At 44.4% G+C, this 13,400-nt stretch overlaps 1 protein-coding gene across 1 annotated transcript in view; it reads right to left on the bottom strand.

The window, feature by feature from the left end:
* ARID3B (AT-rich interaction domain 3B) overlaps positions 1–13,400 on the bottom strand; it is a 60,231-nt gene that overhangs the window by 29,731 nt on the left and 17,100 nt on the right. The window contains exons 3-4 of the mRNA XM_035112397.2: positions 6,655–6,726; positions 6,145–6,217 (exon numbers count right to left, since the gene is read on the bottom strand). Coding sequence (XP_034968288.1) covers positions 6,145–6,217; positions 6,655–6,726 — 145 coding nt within the window. The remainder of the gene's footprint in view (positions 1–6,144; positions 6,218–6,654; positions 6,727–13,400) is intronic.

Here is a 13,400-nt window from a genome sequence, read left to right as displayed (position 1 = left end):
GCTCCTGCTTATTAGATGAGCTGCCAAACTGAAGGCTACTTAACAGGCACCTGTGTCCTTGTGTCAAGGCGACCCACCCAGTCAAAGTTGCCTAATCTGTGCCGATGCACCCACTATGTCCCAACACTACTCCCTAGGCCCATTCTGATGGAGTTTGTTCACATTAAGCCTCGCTAGTGTTCAGTTGCTCAATGGCTACTGGCACAGCTGGGTTCAATATACTTCACGCTCATAACATCTTTACCAGATGTTCAACAGCTCTGCTACTGGTGGGGTTCTCACCCCTCTGACCCTTGAACTAACTCCCCCAGCGATATCTGAAGCAGAAACACAATTTTTCAAGAAGTTAAAGCAGATCCATTGATGTCTTAAAGGCTTAAATGGGCAGGCTTGAGCCCACTGGCTTCAGATATGAAGCAAAGGCCTCCACAGGCATGTTGGCGAAGAGGCCCTCTTTTTCCTTCAGCACTCAAGAGGCTCAGCCTCATCGTGTGGCCTGAGTGCCCAGCATTAAATTAGTAAAGCACACTAACTGAAACATCTGAACAGAAGTCATCAGCACTAAAGCTGGATGGGGAAAGGGTCCAAGGGTATCCCTAGCAAGACAAGAAGATGGAAGTATCTTCATGTGACTTACCTTAAAGAAAGCTAAGTGTGGATGAATGGAAGTTCAGACTCATAATAAGGAGCTATGCTAACGTGAGAGGTACGCTGCTACGAAGTGAAACAGGGCACTGAGATTTCTGTGATGAGCAAGAGCCCACAAATTCCGAAGACTGGCAGTCAACAACAAGAACAAAATGCACACTCCTGTGCAACGTAGCTCTTCTCATGAGGGGAAAAGCCTTTATTGCAATTATTGGTTTCAGAGGCATTCCAAGATCCTGTTCTGTGCCTTCAGCTTTCAGGCACGTGGGTAGGGGGGCAGCACTTGTTGCTGTCATACCTAGCCCCAGAGGTTCAAAATGCAGAGAAGCATCTTGCAACTGAGCTCCAGAGAAAGGTGGGAGATCTTGCTGGTATGAACCATTGATACCAAAAGTCCTCCCTGCTTGCACCTAATTCACACTTGGAAAGAGACTGGCACTTCTACATAGTTATAAAAGGCTCCTTCTGAGAGAAATTCCAAGGAGCAAGCTGTTTTACAGCACTCCATTCTGTATGTTCCTTCCTTCTTACTTAGTACTTAAAGTATCCGAAAGCTGGAATCGGTGAATGGCTTAACTCTCTCTGAAGCCATGACTTCCTTTCCAAATTCCTCAAGGCAGCGCCACAGAAGGCTCCACAGCAAAAGCCTAATGGAATAGCATCTTCCAAGCTCAGAGATGGAAAAGGTAGCAAATAACAGTGTATATGGTAAAAAAAAACCTTCCACTTTTCATCAGTATTCTTCTCTTATATTTTCCATACAAATACAAATACTCCAAGTTTATAATATCAACCAATTGCCCACAGCAGCAAATAACTGAATTTTAGTATCACAATAGTTCAGAGCTCAGGGGTTTGAAAAGACAGGGGAATTTTGCACTAGTTTTAGTTCAAAGCAACAGAGCACAATTTCCTTATTTCTTTGCTCATCACTAATCTCCTCCAGGACCCACAACAGAAAGTCCACAACACCATTGTAAGGAATTTGTATAGCAGAATTAAGGTAAACATGCTCCTGTTAGCTCACTTGATTTGGCCTGCTACTGAAGGAGAAATATCGGCAATATTCAGACTCTAGGATATCCTCCAGGTAGCAAAAACTTAGTGGTGAAGCTGCAGGAAAGAAAAGGGGGGGAAGGAGGTATTAAGGGTATTCCCTAGACAGGCTTGATAAGTGCCACTGCTGCCTGGAGATAAAAGAACCCCCTGCCAAACGCTTTCATCAATATCAGTATTTGCTGCAAGCTTTTCCACATCTGAAAACATGCAGATAAGGCATACAACAGCAGGAAAACATTAAAACCACACGCTTGGGCTTACAAAGCCTCTTCTATGTATATATACATCAAACTCAGAACGGACAAGCCATCTGGGAAAACTAAGGTCACGTAGGAAACCTTGAACAGCAGCAGAATGGCACAATCAGAAGCATTTTATGAGATCTTCACAAAGGAGGAACTTAAATGAACAAAACAGTTTTCCTGGCTACACCACCATTTGCAATCCAGCATCCTCGCCTTCTTGGGAATTGATGCACACCCATATTCCCAATGTAGCGTAGTTTATTTGCCTGGAAAACAACCTATATTTTCCAGAAGATTTCTAAAGAAATCCAGATAATGGTATTCTGATATAATGGTTCTGTTGGACATTGTGAGAATAAGATGCTGAGCTAGCAGAAGAATGGAAGGGGAAAGCTAATGCAGTCAGGCCCTTCTTCATGTGTCTCCTCCACGAGAGGTCCAGAGGGGGGTGACACAAGAATAGGCCTTTTCTGCGGTGGCCCCCCATTTGAGGAATGCTCTGGCCAGGGAGTCTCACCTGGCACTTTCATTATATATCTTTAAGATCCAGGCAAAAATGTTTTTCTATAACCAGGGCTTTGGCTGATTAAACATTATATGTCTTTGGGGGGGTTATTTTGTTTGTTCTTGCTCTTGTTTCATTATACATTTTGTATTTTTATGTTGTGAACCACCCCATGGTCTTCAGACGGTATACAAATTTAATAAATAATAAATGAACACAAAGCCTATAGCTTGAACCTAAGACTAATTTCATAGGATGTGGAACTCCCTGCCCCTGGAGATGCTTGCTCACATTTCCCCCCAAAGCCTACTGAAGAAGTTTAAGCAAACCTGAACAGCTTGCCTGGTGAAATTTGAGGCATTGGCCCCTGTTGCTTGGACTATTTTTATGGTGCTTGCCTTACTTTAATTATTTGTTTTACTGTGTTCCTGTTTTTACTACTGTATATGATTACTACATGAGCCACTCTGAGCATTTCCTCAGATGTGGAAAGACAGGATAGAAATATATTTCACAAATAAACACTGGATCAAGGTGACTAGCTACTAGCCATGATGACTATGTTCTACCTCCAGCTGATGGGATTTACAAGCGGGGAGAGGCCTGGAGCACCTACATCCTGCTTGTGGGCTTCCCATAGAGCAGGGTCCCCAAACTAAGGCCCGGGGGCCGGATGCGGCCCAATCACCTTCTAAATCCGGCCCGCGGACAGTCCAGGAATCAGCATGTTTTTACATTAGTAGAATGTGTCCTTTTATTTAAAATGCATCTCTGGGTTATTTGTGGGGCCTGAATGGTGTTTTTACATGAGTAGAATGTGTCCTTTTATTTAAAATGCATCTCTAGGTTATTTGTGGGGCATAGGAATTAGTTCATATTTCCCCCCAAAATATAGTCCGGCCCCCCACAAGGTCTGAGGGACAGTGGACTGGCCCCCTACTGAAAAAGTTTGCTGACCCCTGCCATAGAGGCATCTAGTTGGCCACTGTAAGAACAGGATGCTGGACTAGTTGGGTCTGATCCAGAAGCCAGGCTCTTATATTCTTGCAATGAATTACCTTGTTTAAGCTTTGAACTATAGCTCAAGTTCCGTCACAGGCAGCCTCGATAAGCAGAGGAAAACAGCTCTTGGGGCGCATGAGTATAGTAAGTGAGCTCCCAAAGTCATGATCATCACATGTCAGTTCTCTCACACAACAGCCACCAAATCATCCAGGAGGGTTGTAAGCAGAAACTCTCTTCCCCATGCCCCACCTCTAAAAATCCCTACTTGACACAGAATTTTGTAGGGAAGACAATACTAGGAAGGGGGAGGCTGCCTACACACTTTTTGCGGAGGGTCTAACAAAGCCTGGTGTTTTCTCTCTCCTTAATAAATTACTTTTCTGGCATTGCCCCTTTCTGTATTTATTGTGTGTTTTGAGAAACAACGATTCTCTGACAACAACTCTCTGACAAGGGGAAGTGTATGACAGCACTGGGCACTATCGTAAGGGCTGTCACATGGAAGATGGAGCAAGCATGTTTACTCCTGCCCCAGAGGGTAGGACTCAAACCAATGACTTCAAGTTACAAGAAAGGAAATTCCAACTAAACATCAGGAAGAACTCTCTGACAATCAAGAACTGTTCAATAGTGAAACGTTCCCCCTTGGGAGATTGTGAGCTCTCCTTCCTTGGAGGTTTTAAGAAGAGGTTGGATGGCCAACTGTAGTTGAGATTCCTGCATTGCAGGGGCTTGGACTTGATGACCCTTGGGGTCCCTTCTAACTCTACAATTCTATAGAAATAGAGAATCATAACTTTGTAGAGTCGGAAGGGACCACGAGCATCATCTAGTCCAACCCCTACAATGCAGGAATCTTTTGCCCAGCATGGGGCTCGAACCCATGACTCTGAGATGAAGAGTCTCATGCTCTACAGCAGGCATAGGCAAACTCAGCCCTCCAGATGTTTTGAGACTACAATTCCCATCATCCCTGACCACTGGTTCTGTTAGCTAGGGATGATGGGAGTTGTAGTCCAAAATCATCTGGAGGGCCGAGTTTGCCTAGGCCTGCTCTACAGACTGAACCATCCAATTTGATGGTTTGATGGTAGCAGTAGCTCCACTCCTCTGAAATTTGTTGTTTTAATCCATTTTTTAACTCATGTAACTTCATGCACAAGGGACAAGGACGTCGGTTGCTTAACAAAACCTCAGCCATAACACCTGAGTAGATCTCAGGAAGTCTGCTGGCCCTAAAACAGATGAGAGGGCTTTTGCAGAAATGCAATTCTCCAAGGCAACCTTTCATCTTCAGGATAGCCCAAGAAAGGGACGACGTCTTCATGAATCCAAAACAGAGTCCTATAATTTGAAAGCATTGGCTAAAGGTTGACGAACCAGTTCCATTTATTCTCATTTCTCTATTTTAGTGTCACAGAGGGGGCAATCTCCACCCTCCCCAGTGTGTTAAAGCCTTCCTCTCCTCTCTCGTCATTACTGCCACTGAAGAGGCATTTTATCACTTGCAGGTGCAGCTGCTTTGTGGCAACCTGCTGTGCTCAGAGGAGGCCCACACATTTGATCTGCATTAGGCCTGATGCAGCGGAGCATTGGACACAAATAGCCTGTCAGGGGATGGTATCCAGGGCCAGGGCTTTTCATCCTCAATTCTTTTTTCAGGAGCTCATGTGAAATCTGCTGTTTGTCTTTCACACTGGGCCCCTAAGATCAATCTTCAACTTACCAGCCTGTGCTGATTCAACCTACAATACTGGTGCCACCTAGGAAAGGATGAGCAGCTTGTTCAACTTCAGAAATCTATCTAGAGCTAAAAGATCCTCACAGCAACCCTTCATTTTGTGACTGATGCAAGCAAAACACACTACAGACAACAGAGGTTATGTTTTTGCTTCCAAATTTAGTGGCACTAAGCAGGGAGGAGATTCGTTGTATTTATTTGACAGTAATAGAAAAACCTGTTTTTTATGGGTTCCCTTAGCTGTTGAGATTGTTTAGAAGCCTCTTCCGCCGCCCCCCACCCAAGCGCTCTCTCTCTCTCTCTCTCTCTCTCTCTCTCTCTCTCTCTCTCTCTCTCTCTCTCTCTCTCTCACACACACACACACACACACACACACAGCTTCTTTTCTTTGCTCCATTAAGAACATTTGCTATTTAAATACTTCAACATACATTCTACCATGAGAACAAGAAACTTGTGGTTGCAGGGTGAGGCACATTTACCTAACAGACCTCTTGCTTCTACTTGGGTTGGTGTAGGGGAAATGGAAACCCACGTATGTGCAAATGCTGTCATTCCTGCGGTTTCCTTTCCTCCTATCCTCTTTCCATTCCTGCTGTCAATGTTTACACTGTAACTGCCTCACAACAGGTCTCAATAATAATGAGCCTATCCTTGTTTCAAACCAAGTCTGGAAGGGGAGAAATGACAGTATCTCTTTGACTCAAGCTTCAACTAAGATGTCTGTTTCATGGGATTCTCTTTCATAACTCTCCACCTTCGAAGCAGCAGGTACTGTTTCCTCTTCTCCCCACCCACCAAGAAACAAAATCTCCGAAGCCAATCCAAGCAGCAGCTTCATTGGAAGGGCTCCAATTCTAGCACAGGACACTAGCAGGTGTATTCCTCTGTGTGACTTTTCAGGTTATCGAAACAAAACTCAGCGTAAGAGTTCTACTCACCCCTCTTCTGCATAAAAATGAAGAGGTCATCCAAGAACTTCTTCCGTTCAGGATCACCATCCAGTTCATACAACTGGGGAATAAAGCAAGTAGATTATAATTCATGCTGGGTTGGGTTTGGAAGGAAAAACAAGTCAACCCAGACATATGGTGAATTTGGGCTGTATCTTTCTTTGGACCTTGAAATCTAGTTTGTTGGATTCCCTTCCAGCTGCAGAACCATACCAGGGATTAACACATTCTTCACTGCAATGGGCTGCATTGAGCACTGCTGTTTGTGTAACAGGACTTCCCCTTATCCTCCCCTCAAGCCCACCCCACCAGTGCCCCCTCAAATTCCGCTCCAGATTTTTGGGTGCGTTGGGAGCTACAGTGGGGAGGAGAGGATAAAGTCTTGTGTGAGTGAAAGCAGGCTCAACGCAGCATCAGATACACCCTAAAGAAAGCAACTCAAATGTTGTTTTCCCACTAGGCTCAAATGTACACTCAAACTCAAGTCATTGCACTGACCTTGGCAAAGTCTCGAGATACCTCTCTTCCTCTGCTGCCATCAGCTTCTTCATTCCAGCTCAGGCTCCCATTCTAAAGAAGAAAATGAACAAAGAGGCAGTGATTAAAAGGTAAAACACTAATGGGTTATTTACAACAGAGGAAGCATTTAGGTCAAGAAACAGGAAATCCTAACTGCTACAGCCACCTTCTGTGGGTCAACATCAGCAAGAACTAAGAGTTGAATTCAGAGAAGACCTCCCCCCTGCTCAAGGAAGGGCGATTTCTGACTTTGTTCTGGAACAGTGCATATGAAAAGCAACTGGTTTTTCAATTTGCACAAACTCTTTTCAAGCCCTTTACATGGCCTGCTAGATTATATGGGTTACACTCCCCCCCCCCATTGTAATGGAACCACAAGACACACCATGTGCACCTTGCCTCAACCCTATATTAAGCATCTTGCGTTCAAGCAAACCCCTGAACACTATTTAACATGTACCCACATTGTGATTATGTGAACCCTTAACTTCATGGGTCTGAGGTGCAGTTGCCCTCCCACTAGAATCTGCTCCCACTGTAGACACGTTTCAATGAGAATCTCATCATCCCAAGGAGTTGCCAGAGCAGGAAGAAGTGGCCAAGCAGCATTTGCTTCTAATGGTTGTGGGAACGGAAGGACAAATTCTGCTGCCGTCTGAACTGCAAACACCACAGTGTAAAAGGTAGCCTGGGCAACAGACAAAAAGCGAACCAGAGGAGGTCAAACACCACCGGCTGGTTCTGATCACCCACCCACCATCTGGTGGTGAGCACATAGGATCTTAAATCAGATAAAAAGCTACTGAATTCATGAAGGGAATTCCAAACAAAAACAGTTTTTAATTAGAGCCACTTTAGTGTCTACAGTCTTAGTGTCATCTGGTAGTGACACATACACTGAATTACCAAGATGAATAGTCCCTGTCAGAGTCAGGCAAAGCTACATTCTCCCTTTCGAAACGGCAGCAGGCTGCCCTAATGCCTGCTGATTTAGTTTGAGCCAGTAATTCCTGCTGGAAAGTCAATTATCCGGTGAGCCCCATCAGCTGAAAGATATTTAATGGAGGATTATTGCCACTTCTGTTATGTCAGCTGTTTATCACAGCACCCTGCTTTCCCAGCCCTTCTTCAGCAAGAGCTCAGAAAACAAGCTTTGTATATATGGAAGGACGACCACTCATAGAAATCATGCACACCTTTCTTCCACACTCATCTGCACTATTGGTCAACAAATCATAGCTGTCAACTTTTCCCTTTTCTTGCGAGGAATCCTATTCGGCATAAGGGAATTTCCCTTTAAAAAAGGGAAAACTTGACAGCTATGCAACAAATGCTCCAAAATTTACTGGTAAGCAAGTAGTTTACGACTACCACCACCCTGTGAGGACTCTTTGACACACAAACTGGAGGAAGATTCCCCACCCCCACCCCAAAATAAGCAGGAGCTGAATTGTTCCTTCGTTTGTGGACTGTTGGCATCCATCTGTCTTGAGAGACAATGGGAGTGCACCTACAGGGGTGAAGTCAAACCACTGCGTTAGCAACATCAAAGTAACCTCCCCCGGACACAATCCTGTGCAGTTAGTATGGAGGTCCCAGACTACAGATCAGGACTTTAAACATAAACGTCTAAAACTGATCAGCAGAGATGCACGGACATAGTCAAAAGCAGTCAATGAATGCTCATATTTTACTGTGAAGAACACAGGGACAGATAAAGGCTTGTTCACATCTCACCATAGTTTAGCATGCCATTTGAAGGCAGCCACTGAATTAAAACCTGCTTTTCTTGTTAAAAGTGGGGGAGAGAGATAATGAGGGGAAATATTTGACTTGGGTTAAAGGTATGATGCAACTGGGCGTGCATTCATTTTTTGTATTGTTAATGTATTTATTGCAAAAAAATTAAAAATATGCATTATTCAAACAGACAGCATGGACATTTACTTTCCATTTCACTAGAGAAAACACTTTTGCTCACTAACACTGTGCCTTGTTTCTGCAGGGTTCTGGGCACTTAAGCCCAGAATCCAGCACATCCAATGTGTTAGTAGCACTTGTCCTTATATAAATGATCTTGCTTAGTGTCCTTATGTATACAGAGAACCAAAAAGAAATGTTATAACCTCACCCCTTATTACTAAGCAGAAACAACTGTGCAGTGGCAAAAGGATTGTGAATTGCATAACCAGAGGTTTTAGTTCATGCTCCTCAGTAATATAAATGTTCCATTTGGTTGCAGACAACTATTTTGAATTGTTACAGCAACCACAATTAAATGATTCTACGCACTCAAATTCAGGGAATTCATGAATCACAAAAAATGGAAACTTTATTTATAGCATACCAATACACCAATCCACTCTGACTTCCAGCAGGTGGGAAGGCTTCAGGGCAAGACATGGCTGCTTGCTCTTTCCCATGACTGGCAGAAGGAAAATATATAGATGTATGAAATAGGGAAAAAGCAGAATTATACAGAGAGAGTTGTCAGACAAACTTGCTTCATTTACCTAAATCATACAAGTTGCAGAATTTACTTAATAGTATAGAATTGGGAGTATTTGTCATTATATTAATCATAGAATCATAGAGTTGGAAGGGATCCCCTGAAGATTCATCTAATCCAAACCCCCTGCAGTGAGGGAATCTCAACTAAAGTACCGTATAAAAGACAGATGGCCATCTAACCTCTGCTTAAAAACATCTAACAAAGGAGAGTCCACCACCTTCTGAAGGTGCTCATTTTACCTCCGAACGGCTCTTACCCTCAGAAAGCTCCTCCTAAAGCTTTCCCTTGCCTGTATAAAATGAAACCCAAGACAACATGATCACTTCCTCCCAAGTTTCAGAGTACTTCCACTTCGTCAATCAGTTCTTCTCTGTTGGTGAGGAACAGGTCCAAGATAGATGACCCCCTTGTTGTTTCTGGGAAACGAAATTGTTGGCAAGGCAATGGAAAAAAATTGTTCCTACCTTACATTCTTGGCAGAGTTTGAGTTCCAACAGATATTGGGGAAGTAGAAGTCTCTTATGACTACTATATTGCTCCTTTGTGAATGACTGGTACAGTAATCTGCTGTAGGAAAGCATCATCCAAGTCTTCAGTCTGGCTTGGAGGTCTATAGCAGACACCCACAGTAAGGTCACTGTTGTTTCCCTCTCCTACCATTTTTATCCATATACAGTGGTACCTTGGTTTGCAACCACAATTGGTTCTGGGAAGCCAGTCGCTCCCCGAGTTCATCGCTCCCTGAGGCACACTTCTACACGTGCGTGAAGCACTGATAGAGCGCTTCTGCGCATCTGAGCACCGCGGAACCTGGATGTAAACACTTCTGGGTCCGCGGTGGTCGGAAACCGAAGCGGTCGCTCCCTGAGGCAGTCACAAACCGAGGTACCACTGTATTCTCAATCTGTCTTCTGTGCTCCAGGTCATGGATCTGTTCACAAGTGGACACTTCCTTTACATACAATGCTACTCCTCCTCCCTGCTTGGTATATTCATTTTGAATAGATTATACCCCTCAACTTCTACATTCCATTCATGAGTCTCATCCCACCAGGTTTCAGTACGTAATACCTATTAGGTCATATTTGCCATCCTGTATTAAGAGCTCTAATTTGTCTTTCTTGTTTCCCATGCTCTGTGCATTGGTACAGACAACTGAAACCAATAGTCATTCTCTCTAGCCGCTTTCTTATTGTAGTTTCTTGCCCTTTGACAGGTTTTGAGAGTACCACCTCAGTTTCCTGTGCATCAATGAAGCTATTATCTCCAGAACCAGGTGTTCTTCTGTCATCTGTAATGTTGTCTCCCTCCCCCTCAAGATCTAGTTTAAAGCTCACCTGATCAGGTTTGTGAGACTCTTAGCAAACATATTCTTGCTACCCACTGTGCAGTGCAGCCCATCTCTTGCTAGAGGTCCTTCCTTAAGGAACTGGAGATCATGATCCAAGAAGCCAAACCTTCCTGGTGACACCACCTACACAGCCAGTTGTTTACCTCCAGTATTTTCCTCTTCCTTTCTGGGCCATGACCATCAACAGGAAGGAGTGATGAAAATACCACCTGTGCCCCAAGGCTCTACAGCTTCTGCCCAGTTTCATCGTCCCTAACTGGAAGGCTGTCTGTGGCAGTATTGTTTGTATCCACATGAATCAGAAGGAGCGGTTGTGGTCAGGTGGCTTTATAAGATTCAGCAACTTCTCTGTCACATCATGAATCTTTGCACCTGGAAGATAGCACAGCTCCTGGGACATCCTGTTTCCTTCGCACACTATTGCTTTCATCCTCCTCAATAGGGAGTCACTTACCACCACCACAAATTTCTTCCTCCTCTGGGGAATGGCAGGAATCGTTCTATACAATGTGCCTTCTAAAGGCTCCTTGGAATGTTCTAAGGTCTGCAATGGCTGTTTAGTCTGCCCCTCTTGTATATTGGAGCTTAGCTGGATATTATTGGGATAGGTTACAAAGTCAGGAGCCTAATGGCTCAAGTACTTGCTGCTACTTCCTCTCAGCTTGTCTTCTTCAGACTGCAATTCTCTTTCTCAGAGTTCATTTCCTTGGAAGGTAGCAAGTGGGTTATCAACATACTCATCCACATCTGAAGGGTTAAGGTCAAGAATAGAAAATGAGTCCATGAGTCCTCCAAGTCCATCTCCTCCTGTCTCTTCATCTTCTGGGGGGTGGCAGGAATCATTCTGTGCACTGTACCTTTCACAGCCACTTTGGTATATTCTGAGGTTGGCAACTGCTGTCCTAGCTCCTCAGGCCCAGGTGTCTGAGGTAAGAGCATGAAATTGATTTTGCAGCTCCAATGACACAGCATAGATCCTGACAGTCCTACTTCTGTGTGTCATGTTCCTCCAGGGGGTTGTCTCTTGCAATGGGCAATCTTTCTCCTTTGTAGGGACACCCCACCTGTGCTGCTGTTCCAGCACAGTCCACTCAGCTCTATCAAGAAACTATTAATCTTGTCCTGCAGCTCAAACTGCGGCTAGGTGGGCCGCAAGTTGCTATACCTTCTCTTCCAGCAAGGCAACCAGTTTGCACTTGCTACAAGTATATTTACACGTTCTCCAGACAAATATGGTACAGAATACAAAACGCCTCGGCACTAACCAAGTAAAAAAGGTCATACACTCCTTCTCCAGACACACAAGACAGAAGCTTCTGGACTTCCTCTCCCAACTGATTCATCCTAGCAGTCATTTCCCCTGCCGGCCTCAAGCAACCGAGCAGGTAACTAAGCTCCTGGCTGGTCCTCCACATCTTGTTCCTGCTTAAGTCTTTGCTCCCATCTGATCCTGGACCACTTGCTGCACACCGGCAACTTGTAGTTACTCTAGACCAGGCATAGGCAACCTTGGCTCTCCAGGTGTTTTGGAACTACAACTCCCATGATCCCTGACCACTGGCCCTGTTAGCTAGGGATCATGGGAGTTGTAGTTCCAAAACATCTGGAGAGCCAAGGTTGCCTATGCCTACTCTAGACGTTTCTTTTCCTGCATATTTACTAGAATACATACTTGGCTATGGTGCATGCTAGCTATGGCATGTTTTGGATCAACATCAGCAAGGTTTTTACAAAGCAGAGGGGTGGTAAATGCTGTGTTCCTTGTGTTCACCTGAAATCTCTAACGGACATATCACAGATAAGGATTCCTGTGTGTGTGTGTGTGTGTGTGTGTGTGTGTGTGAGAGAGAGAGAGAGAGAGAGAGAGAGAGAGAAGAAAGAGAGGCAGCTTTAGGCCTTAGGGGCATCCCCAAAATCTGCTGGCGACATTCCGCTTCATCTCTGATCCACAAACACACCTTCTAAGGTTAGTCAGCTATCAAAGCATGCCAGGGAGCTGTTCTTCCCCAGAGATTGCAAGCCTGACTTTACAGAAGCAATTAAGAGCTGCAGCTATTTTAGGATTACTCCCCAGCCACCTGGGACATCTTATTAGAGTGGAATTCAGATGTCCAAAACAATTTCAGTTTCCCTAGTACTGCCCACCCCCAAAGCTACTTAACCCTTTCCTCAAAGACTGAAGTGGAAATTCCTGACACAACAACACTTCTCCATTTCTATTTCTTCAGAAGCCAAACTTGTAAATGGTTGGAGGGTCCCTCCCATGGGGCAGCTTTTCCCACCATCAGGATGAACTATTTCTTTCATTTATGCACCATGGGCCCTCTCTATGCAGAACTCTAGTCTTCAAAAGGCTACCTTTTGGCAGGGAATGTAGCAGCACTCAAGATCTCTCACATCAAAGTCCTGTGACACCTTCATTCTGGAGGAACATCCCAAGGACAATCAGAGGCATTTATTACCGTATTTGCTGCTCCAAACCTTATAAAAACTGGTGCAACAGAAAACTGAAGCATAAGAAAAAAGGTTTTACCTAATACTGTGCAACTCTTTCAACAACTGCTGTCAAATGGGCAGCCACCCTCGGTTCCATTTCTCTGTTGGTGCTTCCCAGAACTGCTTCCTTCCATGCACCCACTCCACAGAACACTTTGGTTCCTATTATTTATTACACTTGCAGTTAATTTTATCTGTGAGACTTTATATCCTGCCCCAGCCTAAAGGTGGTGGTGGTGGTGGGGCAAATCACAACCACTTGAAAACCAAACTAAAAAAGATAAAAATCTAAAGCATGCCATCCAAATAAAAACTGCACCAAAACCTAAATATACAGGTGAAACTCGGAAAATTAGATTATCGTTG

This window comes from Zootoca vivipara, chromosome 9 (genome assembly GCF_963506605.1).
Source record: "Zootoca vivipara chromosome 9, rZooViv1.1, whole genome shotgun sequence".
In the NCBI taxonomy this organism is placed as follows: domain Eukaryota; kingdom Metazoa; phylum Chordata; class Lepidosauria; order Squamata; family Lacertidae; genus Zootoca; species Zootoca vivipara.
The sequence above is the reverse complement of the archived record's forward strand: the minus strand, read 5'-3'. Positions and strand labels throughout refer to the sequence as shown.